Source organism: Paramormyrops kingsleyae, chromosome 6 (genome assembly GCF_048594095.1).
Source record: "Paramormyrops kingsleyae isolate MSU_618 chromosome 6, PKINGS_0.4, whole genome shotgun sequence".
In the NCBI taxonomy this organism is placed as follows: Eukaryota; Metazoa; Chordata; class Actinopteri; order Osteoglossiformes; family Mormyridae; genus Paramormyrops; species Paramormyrops kingsleyae.
Window position 1 is genome coordinate 30,696,674 of NC_132802.1, and position 15,274 is coordinate 30,711,947.

Sequence of the window (15,274 nt, forward strand, 5' to 3'; positions counted from 1 at the left end):
TATTGAATTGGCTACTGTTCTGTTGAAAAAACATATAATCTTTAAATGATACTATTGATCATTCTGTAAATATATTGCAGGGAAATTGGGTTTAGTTTGAAACAACAACAATGCGTAATGTTTCAGCTCTAAGACTTTTGAGCTGCATGTCCATTTTAAATGATCGGTCCCTTATCAAAAAAAAATGCAGCTATATATAAAAGACATATTTTGTTTTCATTTGGCACAGGGGACATCTGTATTTGGCAGATGGTGGATATTTGTTCTGTAGCAGAGGAACTCAAAGCAAAGAAAAATAGGGAAAATGTAAAATACATTCATTATTAATATATGGTGTGTGTATATATATATATATATATATATATATATATATATATATATATATATATATAAAAGTATATCTAACAATTTAGAAAGCAGTATAATTGTACATCATTGTCATTGTCAATATTGCAAAAGAGCATTTGATTATACAGTATCGCAAACACATTGTATAATTCATGGTGAGAAAAGCATTGCCGCATAAAGGTGGCCAAGTGCAAACTGCACTGTGGCCTCAATTTCAAACTTTGCTCAGGTATTCAGCTTGAAGTGTTTCAATTGACTCTCTAGGATGGGTATGTTCATTATCTAAAATAACATACTGAAAGCAAAGAATACTCTATGCTAATGTTTAGCGGAGACACCACGATGTATCATGTACCATATAAATGCAAACTCAACTTCCTTCCGATATTTCGGTGCTTTCTCTCCACCACAGGTTTCTATAAATACCTACTAGTCTCCAACCTGCAGTGACACTTGAATTCGGAAAAATGAACCATGCAGGAAAATCCCCTTATTTATCCAACACCCTGCATAGTCAGCGGAGCAAAGGGTGTAGATGCAACCCACAAAAATGCCACAACAAACTGCCTTTTCATTCCTGCAGGGGCACAGTAAGAATTCAGACCAACAGCACCCTTTGCTGGGCACCATGTATACACTGGTCTGTTTGGCACTTGGAGGAACAAACCGCCACAGGATGCGGAGAGATGCTGCACATGGAACTCACAGGCTGGATTATTGTATACAGCCAAAAGGTCTTTCTTCAGGCAGAGATTTTCAAAACCTTGTTTCAAATATCTCTAGTTGTGAAACTATCCACTCTAGCTGCATCTCCATTGCAGCTGTTACCCACAATTAACTGGTGGCCATTGTATTCACAGATCGGCCAACAAAACCTAACCTAATCTTACCCCAGAAATCAATTCAGTTTAGCCAAGGACGCATTGCCTTTTAATAACCCTATAGCTCTGCCTGGTGCTATCCTTCTGTATTCTCACCTTTAGCAATAGTAATAGTAAAAACCAAGAATAGCTAGATAGTTTCTTAAAGAAGGAAACATTACTTGTGTTAGACGAGATTGCGGTGGTATTTGTGTAAGACAGACAGATGCTGGGTAATCATAAGCATGTGAGTAAACTAAGTGAGCAACACTAAACAGCAGTTTAACAGCCAGATCTTCACTTACGCTGAAAACAAAAATTAATTCGGACAAGGTGTTTTTTCTTAACGTAATGGTGCATATAAGGGGTAGATATTTAGTGCAAAGTCATTTGGCGTATGAGGATAGGGGTAAGAGGACTATTGCTATGGTATGGATAGTGTCCATTAGAACTCAGGCCCCATCTGTGCGAAAGCTAGGGGCAGTGGTAAGTCACATGACTCAGGAGTAAATGGTGATGACCTCGCGTCCACCACCACGCACAAGGAGGACTCGATTTAAGCCTTCAGTCAGGACCTCGAGGAACTCCATGTCTGAAAGGGACATGCTGTTAAGGTGCACAAACATTGTCTCCAGAAGCTGATCTAAAGTGCCCACAGAAAAAAGAACATGAAACCTAAAATTCACACCCAACGAAGCACTATGAAATGAAACATATTACCATAAGTAGTGATTTTTTTTCCTGTCAGCTACTGATATGATCAAATGTGCATCTTTAAACATTACCTTGAGGAAAAAGCCAGCTTATGCTGGAAGTTGGTTTTGGCTGGTCTAAGACGGTCTTAGATGGTCATGTCCCAGCTCTTGCTGCTCTTTGATGGATTAACTGGGTGAGGCACCAGTTGGTCTTGTTGGTCATGCTGGTATATCCAGCTAAACCATTAAAGCATAATGCGAAAACACCTAAAGCTGGTCAATTATAATAAATTGGTCAACCAATTCAACCAGTTTAACCTGGTTAAGTTGTCTTTTTTAGCAGGGTAGGCAGAGACTGACTGAGTTCCACCACTGCAGAACTCCTACAATGCAGTTGACATAGTTCCGACTTCGCAGTCTGACCTGTAAAAATCAGCTACCTAATCATCTTGGAATACACAACCATATTTTATGCTGTCCACTAAGCAATGGGAGCATTCTCAGTGACTGCACCCCTGCCATGTCATTGAATGAGAAAAGGATACAGTTCTCCTCACCTGTACGGTTCTTGGGTGGACCAGGCATATTAAGCAGAACAAGCTTTGCTGCTTTGGACTTATTCACAATGACTTCATTCAGTTTGAGTGCAGTGTGCATACGTCTCACATTGGACTGGTTCCTGATATGGTAATAAAAAAGAGAGTAAGTGAAAATGTTAACTATCAGCTATTAAAATACACCGCAATAATTACAGTATTGTATAAGCAAGTTCTTATGTTCTAAGCAGCAACATTTACTCACAGATTCTCCCATTCTCTGAAGCATGGTAAGGAGAAGATCAGAAATAAAGAAATTAACATGACTGAAATTAACATGACTGAAATAAAAAGACTGGAATTAAATATAAAATGTGTTCTCTTTCAAAATCGTAGGCAGAGGTGTGGCTCTGAGGCTAGGGCTCTATACCATCAATCGGAAGATTGCTGGTTTGAATCTTGTGACTATCAGGAGCGATAATACTCCACCGGGCCGTTGAGCAGGGCCCTTAACCTGCAATTGCTTTGTCCTGGGTATGATGTTAATCTACATCCAGCCCTCCAAGGAGGTCCTCCAACTTACAGGGAAACTTGGGGGTTGGCGGCATTATTGGCACTCCAGCCACTGGAAAAAACTCATACTGTTCCATTATTGCTGGTGTGTGGTGCTGAGGTATCACCCACTGCATGGCTGCACTCAGGTTCTCATCCCTGAGGTGGTTTGTTGTGTGGTGGGTGCAGCAGCGTGCTGTAATCAGTGCATGCTCTCTTACCCCTCTCTCTCTCTCTTTTAAAAGATGTATATTTTAACTTCAGTGGAAACCCTGCTGTTCCTTCAGAAATAGTTTAACAGAATACTTTGATAGAATTTTGATTTGCTAAGCAACATATTTGAGGGTAAGAGCTGATGTGAGACAGGCAGGAGACTCACGGCTTCATGTTGAAGATGTCCTTGATTCCCGCCGAGACGTTTGCTGGTGGCTGGTCCTTGAGTCCATCACATTTCTCTGCCCATGTCATGTGCCCCTTGTCTCCTGAGGCTTCAGGGCCCTCAGCAGGGGACACTGGGCTGGTTGGGGTCAGTGTGGAATTCTTGTTGTCAATAAGATGCATCTATTTTGGCAGAAAAAGGGTGAAAAGGGAAGAGGGGAACACAGAAGATCTGCTCAGTAGGCTTATGAAGCTTTTAAAATATCACCCTCATCTGAGCATGAGAAAGCTAATGGCAGCTTAAAATGCTGCACGCACAAAGAGACTGCATCTCCATTATTATCGGCATGCTCAGGTTCAGGGAGGGGTGGAGAGGTCCTGGAGGGGAACAACAGTTACCTCCTCCTCTGGTTTTTCATTGCTGGCCATGGGCTTCTCCTCCTTCCCGCCTGGCTGGGCACCTACACCGGCTGGGTTCTTGCGACGAATGGATCCCCGAGAAACATCTGTGATGCTCTGGATCTGAGAACAGAAGAATTTGTGTAATTCACAGAATGCTTAATATAAATCACAAAACAGTGACAATCTGATAATTTTAATATGTGCATTCGCCCAATTAATACAGAAAACAAGATACATAGTATTTTTTTTTGTTAGGTTTAATCTGAAATTGTAATTATAATTCTGAACCTTAATTACTTTTATATGGTTTTCATTTATTATGTAAATGTTTTTTGTAGATTCATAAACTATTCTCAGAAGCTATTGAAATCAAAATAAATCTGACATAAAGATTGAAGCTTCAGATATCCTCAGCCTGACAAAATGTGACAAAACATTTCTCTTCTCCTCTTCATTACTGAAAAGTGCCATGTTATCACACAGACACAACCTTGCTGCTTCTAATGCAGATTAAGCTCCTTTTCACCAAGTACCTCTTGACTATGTAAACATGCCTGATTTTTGTATTTTCACCTCTTTTAACATATTCACATCATTCCTCTTCACTTTGCCTGTGTTTTGTCACACCAGTCAATACAGTAACTCCCAATACAGTCACAGCCAAACCTCATAGCCAATTACAGCTCATCTTGCTCTCATTGATCACCCTTGTCAGTGTGTTTTGTGGTGTATTCTACAGTAGGTCCATTGCAAGGGCTGGTTATCAGCCTTTTCTGTCTCTTTAGAACTGATGACTTCTTCATTATGCTACACCAGATAAGCATTTGGGCTTACTCGTTATTTCGTAAGCAGTCCCACTGGGATCTCACTGATTTTGTTGGCCAAAAAATGCTTGACTTTACAGCTGCTTTTCTCAGAATTTGTGACGCAACTTGTGGAGTGCACCATGGTTTTTTTTTTTTTGCAAAGAATTTGCATAAATTGGCAAAATCGCACATTCAGATTTTTTTAACAATTACCAAGTGAAGATGAAATGAAATAGACTAACAGAAAAATGTACAGCTTCACTTCCAAAGTGCCTATTGTTTGTTTCATTTAGACTAGGGGTTCCTAATGCTGGAGGATTAGCGAAGGGGTTGGTTAATTTTAAAAAATAAAGCATGTTTGCAGTGTCATGGCGGCGGGCCATGAAGTAGGCAACCTACAGCTCCAAGACAACAAAGGGGCTTAAGGAAATTAAGCAAAACCAGGAAGGCACAAAATAAAGGGACCACAAGGGGTCCAAAAAAAAGCAACACAGGGGAAACAAAACTACAGTGGCACCTCAGTTCTCGAACTCAATTTCTTAAAAGTCGTACCAACCAGTTAGATAAAAAATTACCTAGAGCTCGATCTGAGTCTCAGAAGTCAAACCGTGAATGCAGACCTAAGATAACTTGTACGCATGGGGTAACGAGTCACGCGGCACGTCTCTCAGCGGAAACAAAGGCCTGGTAAAGCTTCAGTCTCAGCCTCGCATTCGCTGCGATAGCATCGTGCATGTTTACACTAGCTGAATACATATATTTAGACATTTAGACAATGATAGACAGTAACAGTAATTGTTATATAATAAAATACAATAAAGATTTCTTATTCATTATTTTAATATTAATAATAGACCATTAATACATTTAATTATAATAATATTGTCGGGCCAAGCGGGGACGGAACGGAGACAAAGGCGCAGACGTCAGGGTATCGGGGAATACGGGGTTTAATTACAGGTAAGGCAGGCAAAACGCAGACGGACAATACAATGACCGGACTGGGGAAACAAACTGAAACGCGGACTAAATACAGAGGACTAATGACAACAACCAGAAACAGCTGATCACACGGGGATTCCACATGGAGTTAACGAGGGGGTGTGGATTGGGGCAGGACACATTGTTTGTTTTTTTAACTTTACACATTGTTTGGATACATTTATTTTCTTACTTTACAAATTACTGTTTTGATAAATGTGCTTAGATGTGTTTAGTACGTATATGCTTTTCTTGTTTTATCTGGTTAATTTTGTGTTTAAATGTTAAAAAAAAAACATCTTTAGGTGTAATTTTTTTGGGGGCCAGGAACCAATTAATTGGTTTCCCATTATTTCTTATGGGGAAAATTTGATCAGAACTCAAACTTTTTAGGATTCGATCCAGAGTTCTGAAGGGATTAAGTTCGAGTTCTGAGGTACCACTGTACAAGAAACCATAGGATCAGACAAATGGGGAGCAGAGCAAAAGAAATGAATACCGGGTAATGAAAAACAGGTGGATCTAATAAACTTAATCAAGGTAACTAAGAGGCTAACAGGGAAACTTGGAAACAGAATCTAACACTTGGAATATAACAGGACAAGTAATACATAATCACAAAGACACAGAGCAAAAACCAAAACAGAACAGAAACCACAAACTAGGGACAAGAAAACTAATAGAGAATAAACACAGGGAATAAAAATCTAATAAATACAAATGAGGCTGGCCTCAAACTCATAACCAAAGGGTTTATAGCCACATGCTCAGCTCATGCAGGGAACAGGGAAAACACACTAGGGACATCAAGGACAAGAGACATGGTGGAGAACAGGATGGCCAGCAACACCTGCTGGCTAAACAGGGAGGGGACACGAAGGGCAGAGATGGACGGTACAGACCCTGACATTCAATTATTACAACCTCTCACATTCACGAGGTCTGTTAGCAACTGAAAAAAAATGGAAGTGGTTAACCTTATGAAATTCACTGGCAACCCCCCAGCCATTTTATTGATCTGTGAAATTTTCATGACACAAAATGGTGTGTGGACATCAAAATGGAGGGAACTGTTTTCATCTGTGCTCTGTTCATCTCATGCTTCAGCTTTACAGAATATAAAGTTTGCCTCCACATTCCGGAATTGTTTTGCATGGTTTTCTGCAGTATTTCTTTTCGGTAAATGAAATGTGTTTGCTGTGCTGGTCCTCCCCGCAGCTGAGCCTAGCTAGACCCCATATGAATGCACACTGTGATGGCATCCCAGGATGTGTCACAGTCAAATGCAAGCAATCTGTTGATTTAGCCACTTGTGGAAAAGCTACAGTAAATTTGAAAAATTGCAAATTCATGAAAGTTTACTTGATTTGGTGTTAATTTCTGCCATTACAGAATTGCAAAATCCTGAAGGGACTGTGTAAGGACCAGTCCTTTTATTCTGCAAATAAATTAATCTACAATTCCTCCAGTGAAAGTTTATATTGGATCTAACAAGTGTCATGTATTTTGAAATTGCATAAAATATTTGTGCTTGCATTTACAAATTCATGTACAAATTACAAATGATTTAACTGAACTATTTCAAAGCTTCTTTTTGTGGCATTTTTAAAAATTCTATTTCACCATTGGGTCCTTGAGCAAGGTCCTTAAGCTCCAACTGCTCAAGAGGCTGTCTCACCCTACTGTCTCAAAAAAAACAAAAATAAAAGAGAAATGTTTGTTGTTTTGGATAATAGCATCTTCAGAACAAATGTGAATGCAAAATGTAAAAACATAATGTTTTGCCTTGGATTCCATTTAAATGAACACACAATACAGAATAAAGGAATTGAATGAGACCTACTTCTCTTTCACGCTCAGTTTTTGTCAGATGCATCTCTTTGAGGATCTGTGACCGCTGCTCCATCACAAGAGTCTTCTCATATGTGTAGGCTGATATATCACTGTCTTGCTGATGAAAGAGAGGCCATGGTTAATACATCCATCCATCCATCCATCCATTTTCTGTAACTGCTTGTCCTATTCAGGGTCGCAGGAGATCCAGAGCCTACCCCGGAGGCTATGGGCACAAGGCAGCAAACTCCCAGGACGGGGCGCCAACCCACTGCAGATGGTGGGGTGATGATTTCCTGTGTTACTCTATCAATTTTCATTGAATAACCATATATTTTAAGTGCCATTTGCTGAGATAAGCAGCACTGTGCAATGACCTTTTTGGCACTCTTCCTAATACAGGAGAACCTTGGAACTCGGATGCCTCTTTGCTCGAATTTGAATTTTTTTCGACTTGTACCTCGACCGAAGTCTTGGAACTCGACCGTTCCTGCTATAGCTTGTATGACTGGAGGCGCGTTCAACTCTACCAATTCGGACCTGGAATGGATCGGTTTAAAAAAATCTAGCCACAACTCGACCGAAAACATGACAAAACAAAACAGACCTGTTAAAATTTGTACCTATGGAGATGCATCTCTGATGGGCTGAAACAAAGGCAGATGGACCTACTAGCATGCTGATGCCTACAAATTGCTCTCTCGCGGTACCTCTCGACCGAGTTTGACGTGTGAAAGCTGTGTTCCTGTGTTCAGTGTGAATTTGAAATTTCAGTGTGATTGTGCTTCATCTACATTACATTTAGTAATACAGTAATCACGGCCCTTAAGAAAGTGAGCAGTGACAGCAGCACATCACAGAGGAAAGTAAGAGTAACTGTAGAACTTAAATAGGAAATTATAGCGAGACTTGAAGGTGGTGCACATGTGTCTGCTCTCGCTACGGAGTATGGGATTGTCATTTATTTAATGTTTTTTGCTTTTGTATGTGTGCTTTTCCATGTGTGTATTAGTTTAATATTGATTGTTAATCCTTTTAATCATTAGCTGATAAGTTTAAATAGACAGTCATTTGGGGGTCTGGAATGGATTAAATTCATTTACGTTATTTCTTATGGGGAAATTCAACTTGGACCTCGACCAAAACACAACTCAAGCAGCCTTCTGGAATGAATTAAGTTTGCGTTCCAAGGTACCACTGTACTGATATTTTAACAACTAAACATAAATTTACTCTAATATTTAGGTCGTATAGGAAAATGCGTACTCTATTTTAAAAATGCTGTTTATTTTTGGGGTAACACCCATACCACACACTTCACTTAAAGTAGAACTTTTGAATGTTTAAATAAGATTGGTGTGTATATATCAGGATATTCTCAACTGAGCTACTTTGATCATTATCTGAAAAATAATAATGTACACCTACCATCTCCACCACTTCCACTGCAGCATCAATACGGAGATGATATAGGAAGGTAATAAGATCATTCCTCATCTGAATGCTGTTGTCATCCATTTGGGCCACAGTAAAAATGCGCATCTTGCACTTTTTCCAGACCTGTTTACAGGGTGAGGCCAATCATAGTTCACCCTTAAAATGCATAACATGCTCATCTTTGCAAATTACAAGTCTGCAGGCATGCATGTTTAAGGAGAGAAAACACCACGTGTTCTATCCAGCAAGACAATAATAATTATCTCCACACCGATGAGACTGAAGTTCAGTACCTTGTGCTGGCGTAGGAGAAAGGGCAACAACATGAGCATGCCACCATCATGGACGATCCACCAGACGTCAATGAATCCCTCAGTGAAGCGTTCCCCATTAGACGGGAAAGCACAGATGTTTTTTGTCACCAGGAGAGCGAGATGGGCTGCAGTGGTCTCCCTCACCAGCTCTGCACACATGAGTGACTCCCGGTTACTGACTCCTGCCTCCCTGTAGCACGGCTCACTGTATCAGTCAGATTAAACTCAACATCTTCTTCTTACTTATTTGACTTACCAATAAAGTTTCTCCAGGGTTGGTGGTTTTCAGACTGCTTCCAGTTCTGAGGCCAGTTCACCAGCACAGTATTGTGTCGAAGGCCTCCCAGCCCTACTGCTTGGATTATCTGGGATGTGGCGTCACGGATGTTGGAGGAGATGACTGCCTTGCAGAAGCCCTTAACCCTCTCCATCTCCATCATCTTCCGCAAAGACTAAGAGGACCCAAGTTACAGATCAAGGTATACAGTTTGAGTGCTTTTCCTTTAAATCTAAGTAGTGAAGTATTTATGGCGCTGACCTGCTCTGCTCGTTGTGCCTGGGGGTAGTTGTTGAGGAGCGTTCCCTCAAGTGCAGTGCCTACAATGGTTAGGCCCTTGCCTGCCTTAAGCTGGCTGGTTAGGGAAAGTATCCGCGGTTGCTCCATGTTCTGCTCCTCGTCCACATTGACCAGAACCAGCAGCTGAGGCCTAGAGTGAGGATACACAGATTGCTAAAATGGACATCACTTTAATAGACTAAATCATTTTTTGATTCCCTCTGGAAAATCAGCTCTAATGCTCAAAGTGACCACATGCTCACTATACTGTATTCTGCTTTACACCTTGGCTTTTGTTAAATACCGTTTTGTTATTGGTCCAGAGATGTCAGGTGTGTGTTGGTCACCACACATGTAGTTCTGGCAGCCTAATAGCAGTTCTATATTAATGCATAGAATTAATGTTTTATTAAACATATTAATATAAAAACCCATGTCACTTTTTAATCATAAATAAACAGTCATTCTTGTCATTTTACTTGGTCTTCATAAGGCAAGTGTCGGTCTGTTGACGGTTTCTATGGTAACTTAAATGACTTCCCGCTTCCAGTGAGTATCCTGACCAGACATTCTGTCCTTATAAGCACTAAATTTGGTAATACTGTACATTAACGGCACCTTCATAATGCCTTTATAATGCACTCGTAGAACATTCAGTGCAACTTCGTAATGGATTCACAGAACAGCATGTAAGCATACATAAACTTCCTAACATAATTCCAGCTATAACCAGCATTATAATCATATAATCAGATAATGTTTGTTATTAAAGTATATTAAAGTTGTTAAGGTATGTTTGGATGTTAAGCTGTACTGACATGCTGCTTTTCAATGTTCTATGAGTTATAAAGGCATTATGAAGGTGCACTGAATGTTCTATGAATACATAATGAATGCATTATGAAGGTGCAGTCAATGTAAACACATTATTAAATACTAATTGAAATAACTTCCTTCTGAAAAATTAACCATGACTAGTTTATTGTATTAGCCATGGTATAAACGGGATAAACCACTCTGAGGTGTGCAGTTATACAAAAATAATCTACTCCAACCCCAAAAATGATTTTTGTATAACTGCACACCTCAGAGTGGTTTATCCATTACAAAATATATGAACTTTACATTACTTACGGATTTAATATGTAATAAAATGAAACTGTAGAATATTATATTATTTGTCATCACAAATGCTCACAGTAGTTCATACAATAAGCATTTACCCATTTTCACACAGTTGGTAAACGTGCAATATTTAAATTATGCATGTTAATGTTTTGAAGAGAAATCATTCAACCATTCAGTCGTCTTCTTAGCAATATCACTGGCAGAATGCATATTACATATTTTTTATGAAAAAGTAGGAAAAAAGCAAAAGAACATTATTTTCATAACAGAATTGAATATTATGACAGCTCTTTTGGGAATTTGAATGTTTTAGTCTGAACAGCAATAGTTGTGATCTGCTGGTTCCAATTTAAGTAGCTTATAGCTCAATAGATATCATTCTGTGGAAAGGATTTGCTAAGTAAAGGAAATATGTAAATAAAGGCTACTGCGATGACAGCGATGGAAGACACGCTAATTGCTGTGCATATGTTGAGCCTCACCGCCAGTTCTTGGTATGGGGTGGGCCCTCCTCCAGCCTCATGAGCGCGAAGCGAGCCGCGCTGAGGGACAGCCCGCGGATTCCATCTCCCCACTCTTTCTCTGCTCTGCAATCATCCAAGTCAACAGAAGACAGCTAGCTGCAGGCTTAGTGAGTAACAGAATAAATGTAGCGTTACATAAGCAAGTAACGGAATACATGTAGCGTTACGTAAGCAAGTAACGGAATACATGTAGCGTTACGTAAGCAAGTAACGGAACACGTAGCGTTACGTAAGCAAGTAACGGAACACATGTGGTGTTACGTACTCAAGTAACAGAATACATGTAGCGTTACGTAAGCAAGTAAAGGAACACATGTAGCAGCGTTACATATTTAAATTACAAAATAAGAGTAATTGTGTCCCATTAGAGTTACCTTATAAATTTACATAGACATAATACAATTACTTTTCAAAACCAGGTATATTACTCCAGAGATTACTTTCAGTTTCATTGTACATTCTTTGAACTTTCTAATTCATGATATTCAAAATGTATCCAATGGTTGTCTATTTGGAGGTGGCATCCATGCCCCAGTGTTAAAAAAATAAACAAAAAAACACATACTAACAAAAGAGATATAGAATTCTGTTTGCCGGAAGTCAAATTGTTGTCAGCATCAATGGAATAATTTTAAAGTAACCAAAAAAATTGAATTAATTTTTTTATCTTGCGTATCCCTTATGTTTATGTTGAAGTTTGAAAAGTAATGCTAAATATTTAGATTACAGTACTAATTTGGAGTAATCTAACAGGATATGTTACAATTTACATTATGGAGCATGTATTCCGTAATCCATAATGGAATATGTTTTTAAAGTAACCTTCCCAGCACTGGTTAGCCGTGCTTCTCTAAAGCATCACAAATGCAGTGCAAATGAAGCTAATGCTGATATACGTAGTGATCCTCGAACAAAACCTTCTCAGCTCGGCCCGATTCTATGACTCATGCCTTAACTGTTGGAGAAGAATGCCCTTTCTCTACCCATCCTCTTCTCCTACTGGCCTCGGGTTTCCCTTTTTTAAAACTTGAATATTATATCTTGTATTTTACTCACCCACGGAACTCGATGTATTTGTAAATGCAGCCAGCAATCACCATGGCAACAATGGCGTAGTACCAGGAGCAAATGAACATGAGTGACAGACATAAGCTCATACCCAGGAAGGAGAGCGCCCTGCAGGTCAAAGTGGAACGTAGGGTCACATGCCTGGATACAATTATCATTATACAGCCCAATACCTGTCAGTCTGATCCATCACAGTTGCTGTGAATAAATTATTTATGGTTGTCATTTGTTCTTGATCTTCCAGACAGTCTGTTCAACATCACATATATTTACTGCTATAAAATGGTATGAAATATTAATGTTTTTTTATCAGATAGTATACACAAATAGAAGACGTTTTGGTACACAGCTAAGGCTCTGGTCCCGTTAGTTTGGCAAGCAGAAGGCACAGTGTCTGCCATTACCGGCCACTAAAGGCCGTCAGACTCACCAGTGGTAGTACTTGAAGCGTGGCCTCCAGTTTGGGGTACGAAGCAGAGTTTGCAGGGCACAAGCCAAGTTAACGAACATGTAGCACATCAGAAAGAACCTGCAGGGGAACAGGCATTGCCACATAATGTACCGAGTTTCTCTTTCATTCAGCTTCACGGCTTTCAGTCCAGAACTTTTGTCCTCTGAGAGTAACTGTGTCGCAGGAGTGTGTGGCAATCAAGCTTACAATGTTCTGGGTCAACAAAGAGCTTTTTTTGTTGTTTTTAGGAAAGCACTTACATTGACAGGATAGGTGCGACAGCATCTAGGGAGGCGATGATGATCCCAATTTCACAGATGCAGGCAGTGAGGAGCAAGGCCCAAGTGGGCTCGCCGTTCGCTTTGCCATGACCGAAGACCTACGAGCAACAAATGAATGAAGTAAACAAAGGCAGCGAGAAAAGACACTGACTATACAGAATCCCGTAGGAACACAACGGTAAGCATGGGTGTGATTACAAATCCACATTCTGCTAAGGCATCATCTCACAAACATGCATTCTTACACACTGAAACAAATCCTTTCACTGAAATGCATAAAGAATAAAGCCATACAAACACTGTACGTAGGTCAATATGGTCATTTCTGCTGTCAGACAAATATACATGCAGGCACACGCTTGCATAAACATAAGGACCTGTGGCTTTTCTAGATACATATTTAGTGACCTAAGTCAATAATAGATGAAACTCATACTCACCCGGAGGAAAGGAACAATACCATCACGAGCAATGGCCTGTAGGAGACGGGGAGCCCCTGTCAAACTCTGTAAACCTGCCCCACAGGTTGAGAAGAAGGAGCCAATCACAATCACCCATGGTGAGGGCCAAGCCAGTGTTCCAATCACCAGATTGCCATTAACTGCTTCACCAAATCTGCATACAGGAACATGAAATAGGTGAGGGTCACCTCCTCTTAATATCTAATTTACACTACACTAATATTAATATTCCCCTTCCCAGTTTGTGTGGATAAAATCAGACTTACTTGTCCCTCAGTACCACTCCTTCGATGCAGGCACCAAACAGTATCACACAGGACATGTCTGGAATATGGCGTAAAGGTACACAGGCAGAGAGCTATGAGATGTATAATTCTGCACAGTTGCTTCAACCTGGACACGACGGTGTGACAGTTTGCGAGCAGGCGCAGGGTGGCACCGTCACTGCCCTGTCAACATTGCTCCCATCTGTGCCCCACTTTTCACCCGACTGTCCTGGCTGCTCACCAGCCAGCAACATGGAGGGCGGCTGAAAAGAGACAGGGATCTATGGGGCTGCCATGTGGCCAGCCCACCAAGGCCAAGGGAAAAGGCAGCCTCTCCGAGGATGGTCTGGCCAGAGCTTTCAGGTCGCTCGTGCCGCGTCTCTCTCCCGGAGAATGCCAACAAGCAGGATGACTTCATACTTCCTTAATCCCCTTGGCCTACTCCGGTGCTGCTTGGAAAGCCCCCTCACAGCTCTCTCACACCACGCGTTGGACTTAGGCCCTCTTCCAATCTGCCCTCCCCTGGCCAGGCTACCCCTCTATCTAGCCCCTACATACAGCCTGCTCTGTCCTCCCCAGTTAAGAACATGGGTATCAACTAAATCTCTGCTACTCCTCCCCAGGGATTTTTAGAGATGCAGCACGCTTGGACATCTTCTTTTTCTTAGTAAATAAACAAAGAAATAATCAGAACAATAAATGATAACCAGAAGACACCATGTACAGAGCTGAAAGGGAATGACGTACTTTATAATCATAACTGACAAGCGGAAATGAGTGATACGCCTGCTTTGTGCCCATTGGAATATTTCAAGGAGAATGCCGTGCGCTGCAAAGGTAGGTCAGAAGCTTCTGTCCTGTAGGAAACAGCTACTGTAAGCCACAGTCCACAGAGAAGGATACAGACGGTGGACGTGGTGGCGATGGCCATGATAGTGCCTATCGGGATGGACTTCTGAGCATCCCGCAGATCTCCTGAGCGGTTGGAGCCGGCCATGATCCCTGAAAGAATGACGATGAGGAGTTTTAACAACTGTTTATAGTTGTACCATATTTATGTGTCTGACAACGAGTCAACAAATACCCATATCTGTAAAATGCACATGTGTGTGTGTGATACAATGATTTGATTTTTTGTGCTGTTGCCTTCAACACCTGGAAGGAACAAATGAAGGTTTTTTGATGAATTGTAAGGAAAAGAACGTCACAATTAAATTATATATAGATAAAAGTACATGTTGCATCCAGCTTCTGGCAGAGAAATACGGAGTGCATGGGTATGACTGACAGAGTGTGCTTCTGTAGATATAGGCATAAAATTATATTTTTGTCTTTGTATGGAGTACACAGAGACTTTCACCAGAACACTGGACACAGGTAGAGCTTAATAGTTCTTT

General features: G+C 40.6%; 1 protein-coding gene and 1 long non-coding RNA gene across 2 annotated transcripts in view; one reads left to right on the plus strand and one right to left on the minus strand.

Annotated features, from left to right (window-relative positions):
- Window positions 1-407: 407 nt before the first annotated feature.
- The window catches only part of LOC111844684 (solute carrier family 12 member 5-like), a 55,219-nt gene continuing 40,352 nt past the window's right edge, over window positions 408-15,274 (minus strand). The window contains exons 10-26 of the mRNA XM_023813374.2: window positions 14,781-14,879; window positions 13,878-13,935; window positions 13,591-13,765; window positions 13,130-13,248; window positions 12,849-12,947; window positions 12,407-12,526; window positions 11,309-11,413; window positions 9,681-9,849; window positions 9,399-9,594; window positions 9,122-9,291; window positions 8,820-8,951; window positions 7,402-7,509; window positions 3,769-3,891; window positions 3,371-3,552; window positions 2,705-2,719; window positions 2,449-2,582; window positions 408-1,800 (exon numbers count right to left, since the gene is read on the minus strand). Of these exons, the coding sequence (XP_023669142.1) occupies window positions 1,709-1,800; window positions 2,449-2,582; window positions 2,705-2,719; window positions 3,371-3,552; window positions 3,769-3,891; window positions 7,402-7,509; window positions 8,820-8,951; window positions 9,122-9,291; window positions 9,399-9,594; window positions 9,681-9,849; window positions 11,309-11,413; window positions 12,407-12,526; window positions 12,849-12,947; window positions 13,130-13,248; window positions 13,591-13,765; window positions 13,878-13,935; window positions 14,781-14,879 (2,096 nt within the window). The 3' untranslated portion in view covers window positions 408-1,708. The remainder of the gene's footprint in view (window positions 1,801-2,448; window positions 2,583-2,704; window positions 2,720-3,370; window positions 3,553-3,768; window positions 3,892-7,401; window positions 7,510-8,819; window positions 8,952-9,121; window positions 9,292-9,398; window positions 9,595-9,680; window positions 9,850-11,308; window positions 11,414-12,406; window positions 12,527-12,848; window positions 12,948-13,129; window positions 13,249-13,590; window positions 13,766-13,877; window positions 13,936-14,780; window positions 14,880-15,274) is intronic.
- LOC111844686 (uncharacterized) lies at window positions 9,518-14,787 on the plus strand. Its single transcript, XR_002838456.2, has 4 exons — window positions 9,518-9,621; window positions 13,118-13,328; window positions 13,676-13,788; window positions 13,889-14,787. It is a non-coding gene; the product is annotated as an uncharacterized lncRNA (long non-coding RNA).